Source organism: Strongylocentrotus purpuratus, unplaced genomic scaffold, assembly GCF_000002235.5.
Source record: "Strongylocentrotus purpuratus isolate Spur 01 unplaced genomic scaffold, Spur_5.0 spur5_contig_863, whole genome shotgun sequence".
Classification (NCBI taxonomy): domain Eukaryota; kingdom Metazoa; phylum Echinodermata; class Echinoidea; order Camarodonta; family Strongylocentrotidae; genus Strongylocentrotus; species Strongylocentrotus purpuratus.
The window spans coordinates 159529-186785 of NW_022145572.1; the positions used below are offsets into that span (position 1 = coordinate 159529).

Here is a 27257-nt window from a genome sequence, read left to right on the forward strand (position 1 = left end):
TCACGCACAACGTTTCTTTCACAATGCAATCGCATGACCATAACTGGTCTGTATCTTTAAGTCTAATCTCCATTTGCTTGTCCGGTATTTGTAAATAAGTTCACATTTTGCTTGGCCAAAAGTTCATTATGATACATAACAGATTACATATTTAATGACAAATAAATTCATATTGAATTTTAGATTGTGTGTCTTGAGATGCAGTGTTCTATTACCAGAGCTCAGAATGACTAAAATAATAATATTAAACGAATATTGCTTTGAAAATTAAAACACCTACATTTCTAATCTCACTTCTCGTTCTCTAATTGAAAAAGACTCGATTTAATCTGGTACTCTTTATCTCTTTCTCCTTATTAAGTCTGAACTACCCCCCCCCCCCCCCCCCGATTTCTTCTCTCCCCTCTAAAAATGTGCAAGGTGTAATACTTTTTTTATATATCTATTTTTTTTTCTTATCCTACACACCACTGCTTCTTCTTCTCTTACTCTCTCTCCCTCTCTGTCTCTCTCTCTCTCACACTCTCTCTCACACATTCTCTCTCTCTCTCTCTCTCACATACATTCTGTCTCTTTCTCTCTCTCTCTCTCTCTCTCTCTCTCTCTGTACATTAATATAATACACGTCTTGTAATTTCCGATCGATGCTATGATGTGTCCTCCACCTCGTGCTCTTCGAGAGGGTGCTCGGCGTTGCTCTTGAGGCGGGGCGTCTTCCACTTGGCGGAGGGGCTGCTGAATCCCATCTTGCCCTTGTTGAAGGAGTTGGGTCCTGCCGACGTGGGCGTGTCCCTGAGATTGAAACAGAAGGATATGAAACCTTTTTAAGTAGTCAGACGAAGAAAATTCACGACAACTGATAATTATGGATAAATTATATATAGATGGAAAGATTTTCTCCTGAAAAACATGAATAACTTGCTGAAAAATCATATAGACATCATGGAAAGGCGTAAATGTAATTTTGTGGCTAGCTGTGTCTCGCATGTGACGTCACGAATCTTGACGCTCTACGGAGGACCGCTGAAGGCAGAAAATCTGCATCTCAAAATTAATATTCTTAGAGTAGATTACTGCGGGCCCTCAAACATATTTTGAAGAGGGAAGTTGTTATATTTGATAAGTAAGGCTTCCCCTTCACAATGATTTGAATATCAATTCAAAACACTTTTGATTCTTTGGGTGATTAGATGTTCAATGAAACCTGCAGCACAACCTGTGTAATACTGTATTAGGACCACATTGTGATGTTTCCCTTGAACAGCGCTTATCAGAGAAACCTACTCTGAACTCTTTATATGCCACACAAATAATCTTTCTGTACCACATTATGTTTATCATGAGATAGATATACCAAAGGCTTCAAGTTTAGTTAACTGTTCCCCTGTTTTCTCTGGCATCTTTGTCTCTGACCTGTCCGATCGTTTTCCAATATTTTCTGTTATACCAAGCCTTACCCAATCATCTTCAATCAACTATCAGACAACAGAACCAATTTAGAGTGTTATCAGAGGAAAACCTTAATAGACTCAGAGAAAGTCTATCTGTGAAATTTAAACATTAGCAGTGTCCAACTATTCAAATCATGCAAGGAAACCCGTTTACTTTCTAGACTTCACTGTTGGACTCTATTGAGTGACTGGCTGACTTCTTTTTTTCTTTGGTAATTACATACATGAAATGAGATGTAAAGGGTACATGAGCATTTGTCTACATCTATAACCCACTTCTTGTAATGGCCAAAATTAAAACGATTGAATCTTTGCGTAGCACAAAACGTTGACCATACAGTACAAGGGTCTGAAAATCAGACTATTTTCTACACATAATTTTCTAAACGCCTTGCAAAAATTCCGAACTGTCGATATAATTCCACATAAAGGCAATTACCAGTTTTAATCTTCTCAAGGGAGATTCTAGTTGGTATTATCTCTTGTTTACTATAGGATTCACAAAAGTTTATATTTTCAGCCTGCAAAAGGGACAAACTACCTTTCAAGTCTAGTTTGCAATCTTATCAGCATTGAACCAGGATGTATACCGTACCACACAAACCTATAAATCATTATGCACACTGATTGTTCTTTTGTTGCTTCTATTCCCATTGTCTAGCTCCTATTGAAGTCCTAAAAACATTCTTTCTTTTGCCCTTGTCACTCTAATCCTTTCAGAGCAGGTACTGATCTTCATAATGTAATCAAATTTAATGCACAAACCTTTGTTAAGTGCCTCAATTGTTACAAATGATTTCATTTGCCTGTTATGAATAGTTGTATTTCAAAAGTCAGAATGCGAATTGCATACACTACGTATTGTTTGGTAGGATAACCCATTTTGTTTGGCCTACCTAGTAACAATTAATGTTTGCAATTCGCGTATTCAGAGTATTGAAATACAATTATTCATAACAGGTGAATGAATTAGTTTGAAATGAGGCACTTTACAAAGATTTGTGCATTAAATGTTGATTACATTATGAAAATGGCCTATTCAAAGTGTCCATATTATTGTATCATCCAAAACTCTTTTGACCGAGAAAGTTTGTCTATCTTGTGAAATTATTAAGAAGTTGAAGAGTTGTAAACTTGAATATATCACTAAACAATGATGATATAAAATAAAATAAAAAACAGAGGCTTTCGTCATCCTACCAGGTCCCCATTTCTCTCCTGGATATGGAGTGGCAAATCTAGATTAATGCCTTGCCAAAAAACATGAGTGCTGTGTCTGGGATCTTACCCACGACCTTTGCACTACAAGTCAAGTGCTTAAACCACTCGACCAGGGCCCCATTTCACAAAACTTGTCATCAGTGACAAATGACATTTTGGGGGGATAAGGTAGTGAAATCCTTGCTTCTGATTGGTTATCAGCAGATTTGTTACTGATATTTGTCATTTGTCATTGAAAAAAGGCTTTGTGAAATGGGTCCCAGGCCACCTCTAGATGAAAGATGTCCATGGATACATACCGGCCCATGTTCTTCATCCTCATCTTAGCTTCAGGAGGCATGTCCTCCTCATCTTCCTAAAATAGAAAAAAACAAAAACATGATTAAAATAAAAACAGCATGTAAACAATACAATGATTTCACCCCTTAGGCAAACACTAAACCTAAAACATGTAATACCAAATCTAATCATAACCCGAACCCTATATATTTCACAAAATGAAGCCTGGGGCAATTGATGAAAGTGATACAGGCAAGAGGAAGCCTAAAGGACATCCTAGAAAAATGACAGCCCATAAGACCGAAGACCCACAAGACCGGCAACGTTAATCTCAAAGTTGCCAGCAGTGTTAGTCTTGTGGGTTGTTGGTCTCACAGGCTGTCGGTCTCATGGTCTGACTGATAATAATAATAGGGAGATATATAGCGCTTAATACGGAATACCGTCTCTTAAGCTCTTAAAACAAATATTATTACCCCGGTCATCGGATTCATTCACGCACAATGTGCACCATCTCCCTAGTGAGTATTCCTACCATATGGTCACAAATGCTTTCGTCATCCTACCGGGTCCCCATTTCTCTCTTGGGTAATGAGTAGCAAATGTAGATTAATGCCTCGCCAAAGGTCATCAGTGATAGTGTTCGAGAGGGCCAGAAAGAGACAATAGGGACTCTTAGCTTTGCGTGGACTGCAACGTGTGACATCCTTTTAAGGCACTGGCAGTGCCTTAAAAGGATGACACACGTAGCAGTCCACGTTGTTGTCGTGCAAATCTAAATGTCCCTAATATTGGTCACTCTCTTTGGCTGTTGCCCTTGTGGGCTGTGGCCAAAGCACATTTATAAGGACTACCTAACCCATTGCCTACCGGAACCTGGTGGTCCCTGTATAAAGCCTATGGGAATCCAAGAATTCAGTAGTCAACATGTTAATGCTCAAAGCCAGAAGGAAGATGGCTATGTGTTAAATTAAATAAGTTACACTGTACCTTCCTTCAGCCTCTCAGCAGACAAATTATAGTTGATTACAACTCCACAATCTACTCACATCACTTTCATCTGCAAAAGCTTTGGCTGCGGTTCCGCTTGGTTTCAGGATCTTCTTCTCTGGCTCCTTGGGTTTCTGGGTACAGAAAAGAAGAGGGTGATACAGAGAGAGAAGAAGGAAGAGAGAGAAAGGGGGAGAAACAGAGAGACAGAGAGACAGAGAGAGAGAGAGAGAGAGGGGGGGGAGAGGGGGAGAGAGAGAGAGAGAGGGGGAGGGAGAAACAGATGGAGAGAAAGAAAAAGAGAGAAAGAAAAAGAGAGAGAGACAAACAGTCAGAGGAGAGAGAGGGTGTAAGTTTATTCAAATGAATGAAAAATGTAATCTTTGGAAAGGTCTTAGATTTTAGCTGCAGTTATATGTACATTATTTTAGGACACAGTACATCCAATTTGAATACTATTTCATTGTTCCATTACACCTCCTATAGAAAGATGTGATTGCAATTAAGAAATAAAGTATTATCTATCAAAAATCTTCAAATAATTTTGTGGCAAAGTGACACAAAATACTATGAAAATAGGAACATTATCTGATTGAGTTCCTGTCTACCAGCCATTGATAGGCTCTCAAAATAGATGGTTGGTAAAGTTACTACTCAATGAATCATTTTTTTTTCCTACAGATTTTCTTCATTTCACTGAAGTACAGTCTCCATTATTAGAATGAGAGAAAAAAAAATATATATAATTTCATGTTAGATTTCATATAGTGGCTAGTTAAGGAGTAGGCCTACTTTTTAACATATACATATTTCTGGAAGGTAACTAAAATTTCTTCTCCCTTAACCCTCCTCTAATATTTTTTTTGGTGTGATATAATATCTGGTACAAAATCAACTTACCGATGCTCCAAGTTTGATGGAAACAGGGGCTATTCTAATTTTTGGCTTGATCAATGGCTTCGCGTTGAAGGTCTTGTTTTCTGTTGCAACTGCAGGAGACTTCTTGAGTCCGATGTTGAACGAGAGCTTGGACTTCTTTGTCCCGTCCACTCCTTCCTCGTCCGACGGCTTTCGCTTCAAGATGGCTTCCTTGTCGCTCATGGTGCAAGAGTTGTTCTACAAATTTGACGAGCAGATATTGGCTGTAGTGACGGGTGGGGCAACTGGAGGCAGAGGGGTAGATACAGGGGCGTGGCTCTGAGGGCAGTTCAACCAGTTTTCTAGAGTAGGAAGAAGGACTGGAACTCATGAATGACTTACGTTTTGATGGAAGTTAAAACAAAATCGTCTCTCGACTCACCAACCAATGCCCGGAGGATTGTACAGAATGGTTGTTTCATCATCATCACTGCATCTCGTCTCGTCTCTATGTAGGAACATTGCTTTTCTTCTTCTTCTCCTCCGAGACACCATAGCGATTGTTTTCATGGTGATGATGCTATCAAACTCACGTTTGATGGCCATGTTTACAGCTATGAATAAGGGAAGGAAAAAGAAGTGTGAGACATAGGTGGAACCTTGGAAAGAAAATGAAAATCACAAGAGTGAGAAATATAAGCGACAGACTCTGCTTAAATATAATTTTTGCGTCAATTTTTCTTGCAGCATTCAGCAAGCCCATAAAGAAAAGGGAAAATGCAACAACAAAAAAAGCATTTCTAATAAATTACCAAGAAGATTTAGGTACATTGTACTGTTGGTGTGATAGTGTGTCTACAATCTTTTTGAAACATTTTACCAGATGCAGGAATATATTCAGCTGATCGAGACTCCATCCGACTCCATCAGACCCTTTTGGGAGAGCAATTATATTTTTCTTCAGTTGTAGCAGATTGGATCTGACATTGCATTTTGAGATTAGGATATTGTCACAATACTGTTCTTCTTCTTCTTCTTCTTCAAGATAATCTGCCTCCTTCAATACTGAAGATTCTTGCAGATGCCGTATACTCGGCCTGATTGGGGTGTGCAGGTGGACCATTACACCGGGGTTTCCCCCTTCTCTTATACGAATAGTGCAATGGGTTTTCTAGTTGCACTCATTTGTAATCTTAATGTGTACGTTCATGGTATCAACCTGTTCGAAACGTCGAGCCACTCCCGCGACCCATCCTCTCCAATCGGCGCTATAGTTCTCCTTAGAACTATTAGCTAAGAAAGATAACCAACAGTCTTTTTCAAGACTACACCAACAGTCCTTTTCAGGACTACACACCCTCAAGAAAGATTATTGAGATTCCTTTTCAGGACTCCTCAATCCTCACTCTCTCTCACATGGTGCATCCGCAAGCCTACTGTATATGAGTAATCATGGATCAAATGTCACTTTGAAATTGTCACAGTCTTAATTTTTTTTTTTAATTTTCTCCCCATCATATTTCATGACGGTTTCGTGAAATGATGCCCAAGTTTGGAAACTAAGTTTGCTTAAGTTAACCATTCCTCAGTTTTAGATTTTTAAAGTGAACATATGGTAAACCTGTGACGGCAGAGAGGACAAAGAGGAAACTGTATGCAAGCTCAGCTCAACCCAACCAGGGAGATACATCTCCCTGACCCAACTTAATCAGGCTCATCAGCAATGGAAAGCACGGCAGACGATCAGAACCTCAACCAAGAAACTTGTATGGCGATAAAGTTTGACAGAGTCAGAGTCATCATTTAACAGGTAACAACTACTGTAACATTACCCATCATGCCCCGCACCATACAATGCCATATTACCGATCTTCTAGTTATCTTTGATGATTTACCAATTGTACATCTAGACTTTAACATTAGACTTATCTTTAGTTAACATTTTCGACCATTTACATTTTCAGACTCTACCACACAAAGTTACTGGTATTTTTAAGACGGGTCTAGATAAACACTGGCTTGCTAAACAATTTTAAGTAACCTGACATCCACTCATTCTGCACTATTTAAGTCGCAAACTGACAATTGAACTTATATCTTGGAAGACGACCGAGAGATCTACAGGACTATCTCATCTCTGCGCCCATATATCGATGATGATGACGAGACCAATTTTGAATTTGGCACAACTTGTGTTTCTGCGTGATTTTTGCCGGGATTCTTGATTGCCGTTTCTTTTAAAATCTTGTTTATTTGTTTAAAAAATTTAGAATGGACACCAAAGTTTATCCAGACCTGAGATAGATCTACTTTTATAAATAAACAAAAAGCTGAAATCATCCCCCCTGACCCAGTTTGATTCACATTTTCAACACACCATCATCACGAGTTACAGAGCGACATGGAATCATACGAGTGGGACTTCATATTTGTGTAATGCACTAAAAGTAATGGTGGCAGCTGGCCGATTTGGAGCGCAGTTGCAGTTGCAGCTGCTAGCTTCGATCAAAATCTGGCAACTATGTTTCTAACATCAACATGGAATAATGATAATATAACTGATTTTTATTTCGAATACATTGCACAAAAACTTAAATATTTACCTCAGTTTCGTATCTGTTTCTCAGTTCTGAAAATCTCACAAATTTTTTGTAAGGAAATGACACTGGATTTTGTTATCACCCGATATATTTGTTGATCGGGGGAGTGGGGCGGTCTTTTGAAAAATATTAATTCAGGAATCTACAGAAGGAATATAATACTCCTCTTCATGAGATCACAAATATTTTACCAATATTTATCTGACATAAGTCTGCTAAAAACGTGTACTCTCTCCTGATCCTCCATCTCCTCCAGTCTAAACACTCTCAATTACTCTCAACATCCCCCTTTCATTTTTACTATAACAAATTCTCTCTCTCTCTCTTCTCCCTATTATGTTTGTTTATCTTGAAACATAACCTTCTGTTATCATGGGGATTTCTACCTCATGTAGAACAGGTTGACAAAATGTCATTAAAGAATTAAACATACCAGTTGTTGCTGCACCTATCTATATTTTTCCTCTTTACTGTTCATGCTAGTCTTTGCCTCTATCTGTCTCTCCCCCTCTCTCTCTCTCTATACATATATATCTCTCTTTCTCTCCCCTCCCTACCCCCCCTCCCCTCTCTCTCTCTCTCTCTCTCTCTCTGCATTGTATTTTTTCGTCTTTTTTCTCTTTCTCTCTTGAGCTGCTCGGCAAACATTCTTTCTCTTATAGTCTAAAGCAGGGCTCCCACTTAGCCGAGCGAGTTGGAGCCTCGAGTTGTGGCGAGCTGCCACGATCTTATGGCAAGCAGTTTTATCATTAAAACGTATGTCTTGATATCAAGAATTCAATTCTTGATATAACGAAATCGAATTCCTGATATCACTAAATCGAATTCTTGATATCAAGAATTACCATTGCTTTACAACATAAAATTATTTCTTGATAACAAGAATTGATTTATTGATATCAAATACTGTAATAATAAAACGGCTTGCCATAAGATCGCGCCAGCTCGCCACAACTCGAGGTTCCAACCCGTCTAAGTGGGAGCCCTGCTTAAGGCATTTCCCTGTCTGGGCTCATGATGACTCAAATTTTACCTGCACGAATTGCTAAAAATTAAGGCTGGGGGGGGGGGGGGGGGGGGGGGGGGACTATCAAAGGATCACTTATTTGCTCATGTTCTTGGTCATCTAAATAGTAGAAAATTGTAACAAAGAGATATTTAGCTCTAGCAAACCATGAAAGAGCTCTCAATAATGAAAAAGACAGCTCTGGTAAAAGTCAATTTGAGGGACAAAGTTCAGTAATTCACTGCAAGAAAATCTCATTTTTAACATAACTATAAACCCCAAATATCAAATATGGAGTTAAAGCCCTTCTGGTTTTCAGCAGATGACATACAAAACAGATTATTTTGTCAACATACTCTCCCAAATACAGTACTATAAGTCAAAAAGTCAAAAAGTTTAATTTAGAAACCACATCACAGTCTATAAACTATTCCAGATATGATAAATTTTTCTTTATTGCATAAATTCACATGATTCAGACAATAACAACTGCATACATCATTGATCCACTCAACTAATACATGAACAAGGTTATTGGAAATAACCTTGTACTGGATTTTGCTCAGATTCATGTGTAGAACTAGCTTATATAGGTTTTGCTCGTATCAACCCCGATCTGTCCGGGATAGTTGAAACATGTGAGGAAAATAATTATTTAAAATTTAATTTTCAATTTTCTAGTTTAAATAGCAAATTATAAAGATAATGGAAACATGCTTCTACTGATTTTGGTGTGTATTTTGACCTAGTACAGCAGTGAATTTGCCACACAGTTTTGGTCCGAGTGACTCTTATACAAAAGTTTTGATTGATCTACTCTGCCGGAAAATGTGCTTTTCCCAGACAAGATTTCTCAAAGATAATTTTGAGCTTGCATATTGATGGTAAGTAATTCTCACATAATCGAGCAAAACTTAACCGATTGTAAACAAAAACTTTAAAAAAACTTGTCTTCCAAACACTGAAGTCAAGATGCCTTCATCATTTAATGTTGGCATCTTCCAGAATTTGTAAGACATTGGCCTCAATTTTCTTGGGGCCTTTGATAAAGAGCCTGTACACAGACTGTGTCCTTCAGGCCCTATTTGGACACTCAATCAAAGATGACGTCATTGTCTAATGTTAGCCTCTACCAGTTCTTGAAGACACTGATCTTCTGCTCTTGGGATTTTGTCAAAGAGTTCAAAGAGTTCAGACACTCAATTCAAGATGCTGTCAAACTTCACTGTTATAGCATCTTCCAGATCTTGAAGACATTGACCTTCAAGATTGACCTTCAAGATCCTTAGATTTCCTGACAACAAGGTTATACTTCTCATCACAAGTTTCTTCACAGACGGCGTCTTTCGACCAATGTTCAACGCTCAATTTAGGACTCGATCATAGTTTAATGTTTGCATCCTCCAATTCCTGTAACACATTGACCTTCAGTTTCTTGGCACTCTTGACCACCGGATTGTACCGCTCGTCATGGGGTCCTTCACAGACCGTGTCCTCCGGCCACTGTTCGGACACCCTGTTCAGGAGGCTTGGACGGATGATGTCAATGTCGCGACGGAAGTACTCCCTGAGAGGTTCGACGATGGTCGGCGGGCCATCAAAGTCAATCACAAAGTATCTGATGGAGGTGGGGAGGGATGGTTAGAGAGAGAGAAAGATGATGGTTGGGGGCAAGAAGAGATTATTAAACAGAATATAATTTTGCTGTATCCAGAAGCTCCATGTACACAATGTAGATCTTCCTTCATAACCAAGTCTTGGCTTTTTGATGGTTCAACTCAAAATGTAATTCTAATTACATTTTGATGTTTCAACTCAACAAATGTGTCATGTGTGAATTTTATACATCTATTACAAGACTTTTCTTATCACTTTAATTTAACCATATAAGCCTTTTGCATGCAATACATGTACATGTACATGCATATCCATGCAAGAAGTTAATGACAGTTCAGCCACTGTTTCAGCCACTGAGATGTTATCAATACAAACTTTTCTTATGTCCATGGCTCTGCCTTTGCTCTACACTACAGTAAATATTACTTTGATAAATCATTATAGTCTGTCTGGGTCTTTATGCTCTTAAAAAATTCTGGATCACTTGTTTGTCCCAAGCTGAATACTAAGTGGTGTAGAAAACCTTTGCTCATGTACTTACATGTATAGGGCGTTTGCTGTGAAATGCTCTCCCTCGAAAGATTCATAATAGCAGATCAGTTAAGTGTAAAATAATCATAAAATGTATCTGACTATCTATTTGCTTCCGCATACTAATTTCATTCGATTTCATTTTTATATATCTATCTCACCCCTGTTGTTCTTGTGTGTATAGTACAGATGCTTTTATGTGATTTCATCTTTTGCAAAAGTGCAGAAATTGCAGAATGATCATTTGATTTAAAGTGGATTTGATGCCTAACAAATCTTACATTGTTTTATTATTTGATTACAGGATCTACTTACTGTCCATGGCTAAAATTCTGCCGATGAGCTGTGAAACGGTAAGGTAGCTGCTTTTCACCCAGGTTTTCTATCTTCCTCACAATGCCTCCATTTTCCATCACTTCTGTGAGGGATCGCTTCAATGCATCCACCATTTCGGGCTGAAGAACAAAAAAAAAGGGAAATATCAAAGATTACATTCAATAGCGGCCCCAAGCCTTCAGGAATGACCCCCATATTTCCCACTCCAGCAAAGCATAGAGAGTCAATGCTAAAGCGTATTGACCTCTAGCACTGCATACATGCTGTGAGGCAGGGACCTAGAAGTCTATTATACAAATAACGCACGTCCCAGAGTGCAATAGCGGTGAATGCAGTACGCGCGAGGTTTCTTTAGATTGGTGCCGCTCTGAGCAACGAGCCGCTTGCGGCGAGTTGACAGTGCGAACCATCTGAAGAAACCGAGCGTTTACTGCATTTACGTTTTGCACAACAGGGTCAAGTGCGTTATTTGTTTTATAAAATAGCGACACAAATAGCAAAAACGAAACTTTAGATCTAATAAGTTAGAGTCTACGAGAGTTCGATCTAGATCTAGATCTAGAGTTATGTTGGTTCTAGATCTACTTCTAATTAGACTCTAGACTAAGACCTTGCAGGCTTACCAAAAAGTCAATGGGATTCATTGCCTTGATTAAAAATAAAATCCATACAGTGGGTCTAGAGACGAGTCTACATCAGACAGCTGAAATTCCTGGCTTCATTATAAAATCCAAAAGTCAAAACAGGCCTAAATCCAAGGCAAAAGTAAAATAAAAATTTGCTTTTTAATAATACCCCGCTGGCCGCTCTAGCTAGCTAGCTACGCGTACGTTGCGCTGGGGATCATGGTGGAGCGTACAATATTAGCTACGCGTAGCCTACAATAATTGCAATGCAACTCGAGGGAGCGCGTACTACACGTACGCGCGCGCACTGGATCTCCATGGTCACGCGTACGCACCGTGCAATATAACTTTTTACTGCGCTTTTTCTGCACTCATTTCTGCAAAATCGTGCTTGCATCAAATTTTTTTCAATGTCATGTGACGCGTATTGACCAATCACGATGCTTAAAATACTAGAGCCATTTTATAAACACAAATACACACACCACACAATATCGCATAGACTGTACACAATCATGTCGATGCAGCTGTAAGCAAAGTTTGACACTAGACTTACAATTTTAATTTTTAAATTATTCTTTTTAACATCAGTAAGTTAAAATAAATGTATTTTACTGCTATTTAGGTGTCATCAATTGTCACTAAAGTACCGATTTTGAGTGAAATCAGTTGAGTTTTGTACAGTGGTGTTTGAAATGTTGAGAATCAAAAGCACAGCTTTTACTACAAAGCCAGGATAGTGATGCTCCTATGTGTGATATTTCCTGATTACCATTCTGCCACTCTTTGGAGGGTACCGTCGGCTGCGGCCTTTTCAAAAGTGTTTTTACACTCCGGCTTAACATGAACAAGCATGCTTAGTATTTTTTTAATAAGCTGAATTCTGAAAATTATAAAACGGCCGCAATTTTTTACTGCGCTTTTTCTGCACTCATTTCTGCAAAATCGTGCTTGCATCAAATTTTTTTCAATGTCATGTGACGCGTATTGACCAATCACGATGCTTAAAATACTAGAGCCATTTTATAAACACAAATACACACACCACACAATATCGCATAGACTGTACACAATCATGTCGATGCAGCTGTAAGCAAAGTTTGACACTAGACTTACAATTTTAATTTTTAAATTATTCTTTTTAACATCAGTAAGTTAAAATAAATGTATTTTACTGCTATTTAGGTGTCATCAATTGTCACTAAAGTACCGATTTTGAGTGAAATCAGTTGAGTTTTGTACAGTGGTGTTTGAAATGTTGAGAATCAAAAGCACAGCTTTTACTACAAAGCCAGGATAGTGATGCTCCTATGTGTGATATTTCCTGATTACCATTCTGCCACTCTTTGGAGGGTACCGTCGGCTGCGGCCTTTTCAAAAGTGTTTTTACACTCCGGCTTAACATGAACAAGCATGCTTAGTATTTTTTTAATAAGCTGAATTCTGAAAATTATAAAACGGCCGCAATTTCACATGCCCATGTACCCATCCCCCCCCCCCCCCTCACAGTTTTTCCCTTATTCGTTGTTACTGTCACTTAGACTTAGTGCAATTCCTTTCCTTTTCTAACTCGGCTTCTCTCCTTTTTTTCCCCCTCTCTCTCTTTCTTTTCTCTCCTTTTTTCTGTTCTTTTGTTTCTCTTCTCCCTTTCTTTCTTTTCTCCTTTCTTTTTTCTCTTCTTTTCTTCCTCTTTTTTTTGCGCCGCCACTAGCACTAGGGGGGACACGGCCGTTTCGGCCCCCCTCCTGGATCTGCCGTTGTGTCATGATCATGGAGTTGGTTTCATGAGCTGGCTGGCCCTGGTTAGTCCCTTTGCCTGGCTCTTTCTCTTGCAGCATGCATGCAGCGAACTTGGCATGTCGCTCCCGACCCCCTCCCCACACGCCCGCGGGGGAGAAGCGCAGTCTGCACCCGCTGCACCACCAGCACGAATGAATCCAAATATCTACGAGAATTAATGAAATGTTACAAATCATAATTCTACATCAAATATATGCCTCCTTTTGCCTTTTACTCAACTTACCCTCCTCATGACCCTCATTATCAATGCTGCCTCGTATCCCGGCATTTTGCAGATGAAATCGAAGTTAATTTAGCTCGTGATCGTTTCTCTCACTGCATGCACTCAAATAAGCTCTACAAGTATGGAACGCTTATCGTAGACCCTAGGCCTAGTCAAAATAAGGAAAATTGTAGTTTCACATTAGAATAAAGGGGTTCGTTCCTAACTACATTTGATAATTCTCTAATTCAATAGATACATAAAAATCTATTTGAATTTCATGTATTTAGATAAGCGCAAAACAGCTAGTATTGATTGATTCTTTTTATTTAATTTTATAATATTGAGTGGTGCATCGTAGAAAATTATTTTTGTTTTATCACTTCCATTTTACACACGTGTGTGCGCCAATGCATTTGTGTACTACGGTATCTATACGTTTTAGGCTATACAGTCGAAGTCTGAAGTATACACAATATACAGCCACAGAAAATTGCCAGTGAAACGTTTATACTTCCAAAGGAAAATGCAAAATTCTTTGTTATCTGCCAGCCAGTTATCAAGATTGTAAGTTGGGGGAGTAGATGATTATTTTGTCTACGGATTTTCTTATCATATTTGAAGATTAAACCTTTTTATTTTGAGTTTTGTTGAACTTTGAGTTTGGCTTTGCATTGTATAATTTGTAATTGTTCTCAAGTTTGAGCATGTTGAGCTTGAATTTTGGCATGATAAAGGCATAAATGAAATCATGATGAAGGAATGATATTGCCAATTTGGGGGAGGGGTGGGTGGGAGAGGGGATCAGGGGGATTGTGATGGTAAGGGTATGAATGAGAGATGATGTTAATTATTAGAATGTTCTTTTTATAATTTTGGTCAAAATGGGTTAGGCATCCAATCAGTTTTCCATAAAGATATTCTGGCGTTTACATGAAATCGAACATCATCATTTGCACAGTAGTGCTTCATTAGCATCATTTCATTACTAGTAGGGATGCTAAGGACAATTGTCCAACCCATAAAAGTGACGGTGAACTTAGGGTATTTTATTACGTGGAATATGTTTTTCACATTAATTGCCAGCACGCGGATGAGAAACCTGCAGAGCGCCGAAGAAAATTAAAGACTACCAAAGGGTACGACTAGAAAAATTATTGTCAAAAGATTTCTGGCGATATCGCTAATATCTCTATCTATCAGTGTACTATTTTTTCAATTTTTTTGTTCCCTCCACACACCAGCTGCTTGAGGCTCAAGCAGGCAAGATGCGCTCGATGCATCCACACCGCTACCAGGAGATGGGCAGAGGATGATGGGAATGATGACCTGGGGTCAACGTCGGACAGCAGAGGGAAGAAGAAATCTGCCGTGGCAGCCAGTGACCTGCTTAATGCGCTTTCAGATCTCAGAGTAAGTGAGAACACACCCCTGCATCCAAGATATAGAGACTGATCTGGGGGGCGTTTCACAAAACTTGTCATCAGTGACAAATGACAGTTTTTGTTATAAGCTACTGAAATCCTTGCTTCTGATTGGTTGTCAACAGATTTGTCACTGATCTTCATCATTTGTCATTGAAAAAAAGCTTTGTGAAACGGGTCCCTGATCTTCATATTAAATTGACAGCCCTACCGGATCATAGATCAGACAAAATATGAAGCAAATGAAAGTTTGGAAATGAATTTATATTCTTAACTGGAGTGGAGACTGCAGATATGACTGCATTCTCCATCAGGCTGGGTAATAATTAAGGGAATAAAGATAAAAACGTTCTATTATTTGTCATTTAGTACATAATGAGACACAGTGACCTTGGACTTCCAGACCTGGCTTTCCATAGTCATGCAGTGAAGAGAAAAACTGTTTAATTTTAATAATGAAATAGTTTTTGCCATCTCGCTCATAAACATTAAATATTCAAATGCTATGCTATTTGGCATTGATCGCAATGATCTGTATAGGTCCAGACGACTGGGGATAAACAGACCTCTCTGAACAGGCGGAAAAAAGTCTCGGCTGCTGCCAACTTCCAGAGAATCGTAGCCAGGGCCGAGCAGAGGAGAGACGGTGCGGAAGGAGAGGGAGAGGGAGAGGGAGAAGGAGAAGTAGAGGCCAAAGGAATTGTAGCAGAGGAAGAGAAATTACCAGGGTAAGTGATCGGGTACCGTCACAATAGCGGGGAAAAACCAGAAAATTTGACTCCTTCACAGAGTTCTGTCAGAGTGCCACAAACCTCCCCAAAACCCAATAGCGAATATTTGCATGAAAATTTCCCTTACAGTACATAAGAAATTTGATTCTTTGACTTTGGTTCCTGTATGTTGTGCCAGTGTACATAGCTGCAACAGTCCTGAAAATGTACCAGTGAAACTTCTAATAAATATTCCTATTAAAATGTGGGAAATTTGATTCCTGCGAATTTTATTTCTGTAGGTTTACGCACTTCGGTTAGTTTTTCATTTTTTTGAGCATGTGTAGTAATGATGAAAAATTTGTGGTTAAACTAAATCACTCGTACCCTCACCAAGTTTTGTAATTAAGTTTGTGAAAAAACAATTCGTCCCGATTTATGTTTCTTGAGAATGTGACATATTAAAGCATATATCTAAAGTTTTCAACAAAGGGCCTTATTCAACCAGTCCACTATTCGTTCTTGAGTTACGAAAACACAAAAGACATCAAATTTACAAGTGATATGAATTATTTAGTTTTGAACTGTAGAGCCCTGTTCAGAAATGATGGAGTCTGTCATGCATTTGCTAGACATAACGTGGTGTAGTATCATTAACATTTTCATTCATAGAAGTGTCGTTGTCGAGTGGTTTAAGCACTTGGCTTGAAATTCAAAGGTCGCGGATTTGATCCCTGATATCCAATTCCCGGCACTTATGTCTTTTGGCAAGGCATTAATCTACATTTGCTACTGCTTACCCAGGAGAGAAATATAGGGACATGGTGGGATGACAAAAAGCCTTGTGTTAGTAATTGCCATATGCCCTCACGGTGACCATATGGTAGCAATGCTCCCCAGGGAGTAGAGATGGTGCATATTGTGTGTGGATGAATCCGATGACGGGGATGACACTATATGTAAAGCACTTAGAGACGGTATTTCGTATTAAGCGCTATGTATATCCAGAGTATTAATTTGTTATTATTATTCATAAATATTTGTATTGTTTTATATCTCAGACTCGAAGAAATCCAAGAAATGACGATGGAGGCAGCCAAGAAGGTGGCCGAGGTCTACCCAGAGAGGGAGCTAGTCGAGTCGGACCTATTGAAAGAGCTTCGGAGACACGACGAGGCGACGGCCGCAGGAGAGAGGGGTGAACCTGAAGGAATCGAGTAAGATAAACAGGGTTGTCAACCCTAACACTAAACATAAATCCCCTGCAGTTCTAACCCTAACTCATTTATTTATTCAACCAGTATAAAAAACTCGCGTTCTTTGATAAAGTAAGCCTTGAACAAAAAGCTGAAGACCAAATACAATAATGTTTAATGTTTATAGTATTTTTGGCTCTGTACTACTGTAATGTTATTTGAGAAAGACGTAGAAGTCTGGTCAAGAGGAATAATGGTTGGTTCTCAACAGAGGGGTGTTTCACAAAGATCCTAAGTCAAACTTAACTCTAAGTTGGACTTAAACATTATGGAGAGCCATTTGTAGCCTTGAAATGAAATATATCAACAAGCAAAATTTCAAATATTTTAGAATTTTCATAAATTCCACATTAAGCACATGAAATCTCCTTGATAATCAAAACTATGTATGATTTGCAACAGCATTCTATGACTTTTAAAATAACTTTTACAAAATGTTTTCAAAGATGATGACAGCTTTCCATAATTGCTAAGTCCAACTTAAACTTAAGTTCGACTTAGAATCTTTGTGATACACCCTCCAGGTGCTATATACTGGAAATATGTGTCATGTAGTACCAAGTAAATCTTATGTACAGTATGCAAACTCTGTCTATAAAGGCCACCAGAAGGAAACAAAAAGTGACCACTGAGGATGGGGTGGTAACAGAAATGTGAGTATGTGTAGGACCATTGTTGTATGCAGCTCTTTTTTTCATCACAATTTGTCACTCATAATAGTAAATTTAAAAAAATGTGGTGGCTTAGTGCGCCATATTGAACAAGCTTTATGCTTCAACTACTGGTATTTTATTTGATTTGATTTGATTTATTGTAAAAATGTTTTCCCTATCAGTTCGGTCCTGTCAGGAATCCGGGTACAGCGACAGACCAGCCTGGAGAAACGACAGGAGGGCCGGGATGTGATGTCGTCCAAGGGTGGTCAGCAAGGAATAGCCGACCAGTTTGACCCGAACTACTCATCAGATGGCTCGATGCGGCCAGAGTTTGATGACAACATGGACAGGAGAAGGATGGGTCGAGGTGAACCCTACCAGAGACAACGCAAGTAGGTCACTTTTTAGTGTCATAGACCAGCAGCAAGGTGTTTCACAAAGATCCTAAAGTTGAACTTATCTCTAAGTTGGACTTAACAATTATAGGAAGCCCTTAGCATCTATGAAAATATTTTGTAAAAGTTATTTTAAAAGGCATAAAATGTTGATTCAAATCATTCATCATATCTTTTATAAAGGAGATTTCATGTTCTTGATGTGGAATTTATAAAAAAGTCTAAAATACTTAAATTTTAGCTTTTGAATATATTTTATTTTAAGGCTACAAATGGCTCTCCATAATATTTAAGTCCAAGTTAGAGTTAAGTTCAACTTGGGATCTTTGTGAAACACCCCCCTGTGTTACAATGAGAAAATGGATTGTTTTGGGCCTAATCCAGGCTGGCCGGAGCTAGGTATTAGTGGAAAAAATGAGTCTTGAGGCCAATCCGTAGCCCTACCTATTTAACCTTCCCTGAAGTTATTCTGGTTATGACGGAAAATAGGATCACTTTTTAGTGTCGTAGACCTGTGTTACAATGAGAAAATGGATTGCTTGGTCCTGATCTAGGCTGGCCGGAGCTAAGGGTTGGTGGGGAAAATGAGTCTGAGGACAATCCGTAGCCCCATTTGACCTTCCCTGAAGTTATTCTGGTTATGACAGAAAATAAAGGTCACAGAGACTTTTTCATTAGGTCAGATGATCTGTGACCCATCTAGCCTGACTCCATCCCAATTCTTGAACTTCCTCTTCCTCTTTTACTATCCATCTTCCCGTCAAGGAAGAAAATGTCCCTGAGCACTTTACCCCCACCCCATGAGATGTGCCCTAACCGATTTTCCATCCATCTCCAGATTGTAGACAAATTTTGTCATAACCAATTGTAAAGAAAAAAATAACAGATAGATATGCCCAAGTCTTGTATGATCAACAATATACTCCAGCTGTTTAAGGGTTAAGGCATGTATTATGAGGCAGGTATTTTTTTCAACCTGACTTTTTTCATCCTATAAGTTTCCAGACGTTCCTAACCCTTGACATATACATCAACATATCAAAGACATCTTAGAGAGTAATTTTGTGTTATACCATGTGGATAGTCCTTAAAGAGAGATTGAGTTCTGGGAAGAGGTGAAAAATAATTTGTGAGCGTTATCATTCCTATTATGCAAGTGTGGAAGAACATCAGATAAGACATGTTCCCTAAAAAGCATGGCTTTTCAAATGCCTTCATATTCTAAATATGTCATGTAACATCGTAAAACTTGGGGGTAGGATTTTTACGCTACGTGTTCTGTGTACAGTGCTTGTAACTTTACCAAGACTTGGCCAGATTTCTTATCATTTTGATGATTCCAGAACCTTGCAATACACACAAATTCTTATATGCTAGATGATCAACCTTTTCTGGTCGATTCCACACCGTTTCTTTCACAATGCAATCGCATGACCAGAACTCAACTTCATCTTTAAAAGGACCGTTTATTCTTTCATGTTGATTAAAAGAAGTCTTGAAAAGGACTGAGAATCAATAGAGATTCAATGTTTCGGACAGGTTAACGGTCTGTTGTCAAGAGTGAACTGAAAGTTTCTTCTGGCTTTCATAGAGAACGTATAGCAGTTTCAACTAATTCCTTACTTTACTAAACTATTGTTCAGGTTTCATGAACACCCCAACTGATTTGATGAGATCTTTATAGGCACCATCATAATCTGTTACTTATAGTTATCGGTTCTGAAACAGTAATTTCGATCAGACTCTCCAGTTCTTGACCCATTATATTTGTATGGGAACCGGAATTGCCTTTGCCAAATATACCTGTGGCTGGTGCTGCCATCTATGGCCAAATACTGTAGTTGCGGTAGTGAAATTGGTTTCCGAGACCACTGCTCTACCACTGAGCCATTATGTCTCCTCAACTTTTAATTTTCTGTCACTTTCTTTCTTTCTCTTCAGGAGGACCCTGTTTGACCGTCAGCGTCTGAATATTTTTAGTCCAGCCACTGAAACAGATGGTAAGTTCAAAATATCACCCACGCAGCTGGTACAATAGTGGAATAGTCTTAAAGGCATCGTTTAACAATGTTAAATCTGAGATGCACGGCCCCACATGTTATCAGCGTCTGTGATGTGGTGTAATATTGAAGCCCTAAAAAAAAAATCGCGTTTCAAAATGATCAAGAAGTGCCTAAAAAAATTAAAATCTTTGAGTGACCGGTTCTACCATACTTGTTTTCCCCAATAGACTGAGGTGTTATGAAAACCGTGTGACAAATGGAAAATTTGGTTTCGATTTCCAATCATAAATATCTTGATAATCAGACAGGCGATCGGCTTGTAAAAGTCGTGAAGTTCCTGACTGACCTACCGGTAAAGGTTTATAATTATCATTGCAGTATGAGCTAAATCCAGGATTTTGTTTCAGAATCTGAGACAAAGTTACCCAATCCCTTCAAAGTGACTTGGTAACATTGTTGAAGGTTGATGAAAAAATTGCTTAATTTTTGTATAAAATGTTACTTACTATATTCCTTCTACTGTACTAACCCTCTGACATGCAAAAAATCCTGAAAAAATTCTCAAACCACAAAGATATCTATGGTTTTCTTTGAAGGCGTCGATGTACGACACCCTCTAACAGTGATTAACAGTAAATTTTCCCAACCGTTTTTCCATGAAAAAAGACATAAAACAGGCTATAAAAAATCTGTCAACACTTAAATGTCTGGAATGGAATGTAGAGCCATTTTATTGCTTTGTGACGATTTCCATTCACCTAAAATGTAATTAAATTGTACTAATATAGTTGGGAGAATTAAGGAATCGATCAGATCAGTTTTTCTCAATTTGTACCATGAATAATGGTCCGTTTTCACTCAAATTTTCAGATTATCTTTAATTGTATATCTATCATTGAAGTCATTACCTTAGCACCACTATCTCTCATCTGAACAATGTTACCAAGTCCCTTTCAGGCCCTGATTATAAATCTATACACTCCTTATCATTCCCAGTCTCGGAGGTGAAGGAGGAGGGGACGTCCATCTGGGAGCGAGAGCTTGACAAGCAGTTGAGGGAGCTATCCTACTCAACGATGCACAATGGTTTCGAGGAAGCCATGAAACTAACGGAAGAAGGCAAGATCTGGAAGTACCCCATCGATAACGAGCAGGGTAATTAACAATTTCTTTACATAAGACACAGGAATTTTAATGTGAGGGACTACAAGATCCTGATACCCCAATTGTCTAAAGTCTTATTAGAAATTTCTCAGTGGGAGAAATTTTGTGATAATTTCCCAAATCCACAAAAAGAGGAAATATTGTATGATTTCATAGTTTTTTAAAGTCCTTTTGACATCAAATTTATTAAAAGTTTGGCATACTGCAACAGAGGCACCTAAGCTTTTATCACTTTATATCAGCCAGACCTGAAATGGTGAATTTATAGATTTTGTCTACCAAACAAAGTAAAAATGATATTTTTCTATTGTCTTCATGAATCGGTTATCATTTCCCATATTCAAAGGTGACTGTCATCTCTTATATTTGAATATTGAACAGATATATCACCTCTATATTTTCTTTGTTCAGTTATAAATTTCAATGTATGTCATAAGATAAAATTGATAACGTTCCCGGTAAGTGTTTTTAGAATGAATTATTGGTTGCGGTCTCGTTCCTTGTGTAATTTTTGAGCTGTATGCAAAATTTTGCTACAATCAGTTGTCTGATGGCTCAGATCTTCAGGGGACCATAATGCCCTCTCTCCTAACTTTGAAGAGAAGTTTGAGTTCTGGGAAGAGGTAAAAAATAATTTGTGAGTGTTATCATTGTACCGGTATTATGCAAGTGTGAAAGCCTTCAGATAAAATGTTCCCTGAAAAGCATGGCTCTTCAAATGCCTTGATATGGCATGTAACATCATTCAGTTCAGTCCCATATACATTTGTCTGTGTACAGTACTTGTAACTTTACCGAGACTGGGCCAAATTTCTTATTATTTTCATGATGGCAGAACCTTGCAGTACAATACTTATATGCTAGATGATCAACCTTTTATGATCGATTCCACACCGTTTCTTTCACAATGCAATCGCATTACCAGAACTCAACTTCATCTTTAAACATTTATGGAGAGCCATTTGTAGCCTTAAAATAGAATATATTCAAAAGCAAATATTCAAGTATTTTAGACTTTTCATAAATTCCACAATAAAAACATGAAATCTCCTTGATAAAAGAAAATATGAATGATTTGAATTGACATTTTATGCCTTTTAATTTCACTTTTACAAAATATTTTTAAAGATGCTAACGGCTTTCAATATTTGTTAAGTCCAACTTAGAGATAAGTTCAACTTTGGATCTTTGTGAAACCACCCCCATGTTTGCTTTCTTTTATGGAGCAGGGATGGAGAAGGAGAGGAAGGTGGCCTTCCACGAGCACATCTTCCTAGACCATCTCCTGGAAGACTTTCCTCGGCGAGCCCAGGTCCTGGACTTCATGGAACTGGTCCTAATCGGTCTCTCCAAGAACCCGTTCCTCACCGTGGCCCAGAAGCACGACCACGTCGCCTGGTTCCGAGACTACTTCTGGCAGAAGGAGGAGATCTTCCTGAAGCTGGAGAAAGAGGAGAAAGTCAGCGTCGGTTAAATCCCAGTAACTTAGAGATGGAGGGGTCAGTGACACAAAGACTCCATTTTGGCCATTTTGAGAAAAAGTGTTTCATGTGTCACTGAGCACTTGGACCTTAAGGAGTTAAATCTATGTTTCACTAGCCATTAACTTCAATGGGGCGTTGGGTGGAGTTAAGTCTTTGTGTTTCCTGGAAAGCCTACATTGTTCTGAACATTTTGATATCAAATACTCATTTTGGCAAAATATGGAGTTACGTCTTTGTGTCACTGAACCCTCGAGATATTCAATCAAATTGATGACCACTTGTATAGAAAGACCACCTATTTACAGAGACACCATTTTTCCTGTCCCTTATACAGTGTATCTCATCCACACACGCATCAAAGGAGTCTCTAGGTGATGACCACCTGCTTGTAAAGACCACTTTTCTTGTCTCCCTTGAGTGGTCTTTGTATACAGGATGTGCTGTGGTTGTGCCACGGCACATGGATATGTACAAGGGCAAAGGTAGGGCAGATCTGTTTATTTCTGTTAAAGACCCTGTCGGAAGTGAAAAATGAAAAGGTGAATTATATATCAAGGGAAAGTTTAAAAGCCATAGATTACAATGATATTAATTACCTTTGCATATGCTATTCAAGTGTCTGTCAGAGGAGTAAGAGCTCCCTGAAAACTAGAAATCTGAAGCTTGGAAATTTGAAAATTGTTGAAAAAACTAACCATCGACTTGATGACATCATCAGATTAGAATATACTTTTTTTGGTGGACAGTTGCTAAAATCGATTATTGATTTACCAATAGAAGCCATTGGACATTTTCAGATTCTGGATATTATCCAGAAACTGAAAATTGCGTCTTCACCAGACCAATACTCTTGTCACGGATGGGCGCAAATTAACACGCTATTTCCCGAATATTGGGATATTTTGGAAACAAGACCAAGATTTCTTGGGATATTTTCTCGACCAAAATCCCGCTAATTGTAACTGCAGGCTGATGAAGACGCAAGTTAAGTGGATAATTTGCGTTCGGGATAGTTAAAAATAGCGGGTTATTTGGCAAACTCGGGCTGATGAAGACAGGCCTTGTGTGAACATATCTTGAGATTTTTCCATGATCAACATGAAGAGCTTGGTTGCCCTCCATGCAATCCTGAGTGATGTTGCTTGATGATTAAATGAAACTTGTCTTTTCAGAATATTTGGTCCAAAGTTTTGTTTGCATTTGTTCCAATTCATGTGTGTTCGAAGCGATATTGTTTTTTATAACGGTGACAAATCAAGATTATTCATAAACTAATTTTTTGTTCACTCAACCATAGATTAAGTTAGCATAACATTAAATCATATCGATGGATGGAAAAATTGCAAGACTAAACAAACAGAGTTCATGTAATATGACTTGAACGACAGAACAACAAAATGATTAAAGCAGCCATTTTATATCCTAAAGGGAAGTCTGCTTGCAACTTCTCTGAAAGCCTTGGAATAAAGAAGGAAATGCAACCCTTCAAAGTAAGTCTGAAGTTTAAAAAAATCATTCATCATAATCTTTATGGTAACATCCCGGTGACAGTCAACCAGACGGACAATACTCATCTAATGAGTTCATGTAAAATGACTAGTACGACAGAACAACAAAAAGATTAAAGCAGCCATTTTTATCCTAAAGGGAAGTGAATTCTGCTTGCAACTTCTGAGAAAGCCTTGGAATTAAGAAGGGGAAATGCAACCATTCAAAGAAAGTCTTGGTTAATAATTAATCGTAAACACGTAATTATGACAGTCCAGTGACAGTCAAGAAGATGGAAAATATTGATTTGCTGAATTCTCAGAAAAGCTGTCGGAAGCCACATAAGATACGACGTGTGGGCTGTAGGATGTGATACACATGGACATCTTGGGCTGTAGCCATAATGACCACACCCAACATGATTGCAGAGACTCGCAAGATATAAGTCTAACACGGTTCGAATAGGCCACCCATCACCTTTCGAACATTATGAGGAGAAGGAGCGCGATGGCCCAGTGGTAGAGCAGTGGTCTAGTAACCGGGAGGTCCCGGGTTCGAAACCTTGGAGAGGACTTAAAGGTATTACAAAGTTTTGGGAAATTTGAAAAATGGGTGGATAGTGATTTTTTACAATTTTGATATATTGGGATGCATCTGTGGATGTATTAAAAGCACTAGAAATGTTAGCCCCTAAAACACTTCTGCTTTCGAGAAAAATGGAATATAAAGATTTACCGGTGCTCCCGGTAAATTTTGATAAATTTCAAATAGCTCCTACGGCCGTACAATGGTAGCTGCGACCATGAAAATCTCAGAATATGTAGTTGTGGTATATAATTTCCGAACGGGAATAGCTAATCGGTCGATTTCAGTCAAGAAACATTGTTTCATAGCTTAATTAATATATTGACCTTGAGAGGGAGCTATACACCATGAAGTGTTTATTATTTACAATTTCATAACTTTAGAGTCGATTTCGACCGCGACAACGATTAGCCAATATTGTAGGATTGCATATGCTTCCAATATGTTCACTTGAACCAAATTCACGACCCCATACCAAAACTTTGTATTACCTTTAAGCCGTCAATCCCCTGGTTGCTTACTTACAAGGAAACACATGCCTTCGCAGCAGTCGGTTAAAACAAATCATCAAGGTAGACCAAAGTGACGTATCACGTAATATGCATTCATGGTTTCTAAGTGGCAAGAGAGGGTGAGAGAGAAAGGGAGAGGAGGAGGAGGAGGAGGGCATAGACAGACAGAGAGAGAGAGAGAGAGAGAGAGAGAGGGGGAGAGAGAGAAGAAGAGACAGACAGACAAAGAGAGACACAAAATGAGACAGAAAGAAGAAAAGGGATGAGAAAGGAAAGGAGAGGTGAGGGACGTGCAAAGAATACATGAATAAAGAGAAACAGAGAGAGAATGGAGGGGGAGGGGGTATACGGGAGGGGTAGGCAGAGAAGTAAATAAAGAGGGATTAAAAGGGCAAACAAATGGTATACATGTACATCTATCAAATGATCTGAAATTGTATTAGCGAGAGAGAAAAAAGGAGAGAATGTTTCAGAAAAGACCTGATAATCTAAGAGCAATAAACGGAGGCAACAGCAGATTTTTTTTTTTTTTTGGGGGGGGGATGTTTATTTTTATTAACCAATATCAAGAGCCGGGTCTGTTACAGACATCGGCGGCCATGGCTCTCCATTTCTGTCTATTATATGGTATTCTTCAAAAGATGGTACAGTATCGCTAATTTCATTTTGGTCGCCCATTTGTTCAAGCTTTGCAAATATGTGAGGCTGCCTTCTGCTTCTATTTCCAGCGATCTCCCCTGTTAATATTGTTTTTGTATATCATCCTTTCTGTAATATGCGACCAAAAATATAATTTCATTTTTTTTTTTTTTTACAACTTATTATTACTATCTTGCTTTTATTACAAAAGTATAGGGTTTACTTAGTCGTTTCAGTTTTATTTCAACAGGGTAGCCTCCTCAGTGTAATAAACAAAATACACATCAGTCACAGACAATCCTAATGTACATCATGATGAAATATATTTACAACAAATTAAAACATGAAAAAGGGGGATAGGGTTAGGGTTGTGATTGGGGTTTAGAGCTAGAGTCAGAGTTAGGTACAGTGTTGGATAAAGGGTTGAAGCTAGTAATTTGGTTAGTGAACGAAATTACTAGGGAGGAATACATCAGGATCAGGCGTTTTACAACGTCTTACCGAATGTGCAAGTCAGTGAATGGCTCTAATGTGCATTTTTGGAGGGGAAGGGTGACCCCTCGGACAAATTTGGTAGAAGGGAAAATTAAAAATTCCAAAGAAACGGTTCGTCAAAACTCGATTATGGTAAAATAAGTTTTCCGAGAATATAACGGAAACAATGTTTTGAAAAAGTCTTAAAAACCTTTTTTTCTCTTTCTCTCTTGCTATCTCTCTCTCTCTCTCTCTCTCTCTCTGGCCATATATCTATTTATCAACATATATATATATATCCTTTCTACCCCTCCCCTTCTCTCTCTCTCTCTCTCTCTCTATCTCTCCCCCCTCTCTCTCAACCCCCCCCCCCCCCCCTCTTTCTCCACCTTAAATGTGCATTTCCCATCAATCTCTCTGTCTACATTTATCAAATAAAATGATAGCACAATCATATAACGTTAGCATAGGAAAATCATTTGCCACCCTTGGATGACAAATCATAAAACCACAATGAATGAAATGTTACCGCAAAACGCAAAGTGTCTCCTTGAACGTTTGTGACCGTAGTTCAGTGTGTGTTCTTATGAGGGCATTTGAAGGGTAAATATCTTCCAAAATGTTAGGCCGAATGAAACTTGTTTCTCGTTTCTCGTCTCCTTCTGGTTTTGGCTAGCATTTTTCATTTCATTTTAATCTATTCTTTGTTTTGGGTTTTTTTTTTTTTAATTTTGTTATGTATTTTTTATTTTATAAAATATTGAAGTAGGACCTAATCTGAGGAATCTATAAAGAATGCGGTCACAAAAAATTAATGCGATTTCATCTACATCTAGGCCTCTTTTAAGATCTGTGGTGAATATACAAATTGAATCAAAGTCACAGACTTTCGAAAAATCATTTCAAGTGCAATTTCAATTGGTCTACCCTAGTGTATTTCTCATAGAAAT

At 38.4% G+C, this 27257-nt stretch overlaps 3 protein-coding genes across 3 annotated transcripts; 1 reads left to right on the forward strand and 2 right to left on the reverse strand.

The window, feature by feature from the left end:
• Nucleotides 1–590: 590 nt before the first annotated feature.
• On the reverse strand, nt 591–7506 carry LOC115919241 (PEST proteolytic signal-containing nuclear protein-like). The gene is made up of 5 exons (XM_030972570.1): nt 7403–7506; nt 4842–5161; nt 4001–4075; nt 2972–3027; nt 591–792 (listed from the first exon to the last, which is right to left on the reverse strand). The coding sequence occupies exons 2-5, from the start codon at nt 5040–5042 to the stop codon at nt 648–650; spliced, it is 477 nt and encodes a 158-aa protein (XP_030828430.1). The 5' UTR covers nt 5043–5161; nt 7403–7506; the 3' UTR covers nt 591–647.
• Nucleotides 7507–8835: 1329 nt separating this feature from the next.
• On the reverse strand, nt 8836–13667 carry LOC115919243 (28S ribosomal protein S6, mitochondrial-like). Its single transcript, XM_030972581.1, has 3 exons — nt 13539–13667; nt 10869–11008; nt 8836–10023 (listed from the first exon to the last, which is right to left on the reverse strand). The coding sequence occupies exons 1-3, from the start codon at nt 13581–13583 to the stop codon at nt 9786–9788; spliced, it is 423 nt and encodes a 140-aa protein (XP_030828441.1). The 5' UTR covers nt 13584–13667; the 3' UTR covers nt 8836–9785.
• A 282-nt stretch (nt 13668–13949) lies between these two features.
• LOC586330 (28S ribosomal protein S31, mitochondrial) lies at nt 13950–22720 on the forward strand. Its single transcript, XM_030972588.1, has 8 exons — nt 13950–14084; nt 14762–14930; nt 15482–15669; nt 16713–16868; nt 17743–17955; nt 19900–19958; nt 20958–21116; nt 22355–22720. The coding sequence occupies exons 1-8, from the start codon at nt 14044–14046 to the stop codon at nt 22597–22599; spliced, it is 1230 nt and encodes a 409-aa protein (XP_030828448.1). The 5' UTR covers nt 13950–14043; the 3' UTR covers nt 22600–22720.
• The last annotated feature ends 4537 nt before the right edge of the window (nt 22721–27257 follow it).

Coding starts and splice junctions, on each gene's coding strand:
- LOC586330 (XM_030972588.1), top strand. CDS start 14,044: ATGCAAAATTCTTTGTTATCTGCCAGCCAGTTATCAAGATT. Junction 16,869..17,742: donor GGTGAACCTGAAGGAATCGA/GTAAGATAAACA, acceptor TTTCCCTATCAG/TTCGGTCCTGTCAGGAATCC. Junction 21,117..22,354: donor CCCCATCGATAACGAGCAGG/GTAATTAACAAT, acceptor TTTATGGAGCAG/GGATGGAGAAGGAGAGGAAG.
- LOC115919243 (XM_030972581.1), bottom strand. CDS start 13,583: ATGCCGGGATACGAGGCAGCATTGATAATGAGGGTCATGAGGAGG. Junction 11,009..13,538: donor TAATGAGGGTCATGAGGAGG/GTAAGTTGAGTA, acceptor TTTGTTCTTCAG/CCCGAAATGGTGGATGCATT. Junction 10,024..10,868: donor CAGAATTTTAGCCATGGACA/GTAAGTAGATCC, acceptor CACCTCCATCAG/ATACTTTGTGATTGACTTTG.
- LOC115919241 (XM_030972570.1), bottom strand. CDS start 5,042: ATGAGCGACAAGGAAGCCATCTTGAAGCGAAAGCCGTCGGACGAGGAA. Junction 4,076..4,841: donor CCATCAAACTTGGAGCATCG/GTAAGTTGATTT, acceptor TTCTGTACCCAG/AAACCCAAGGAGCCAGAGAA. Junction 793..2,971: donor AGGATGAAGAACATGGGCCG/GTATGTATCCAT, acceptor TTTCAATCTCAG/GGACACGCCCACGTCGGCAG.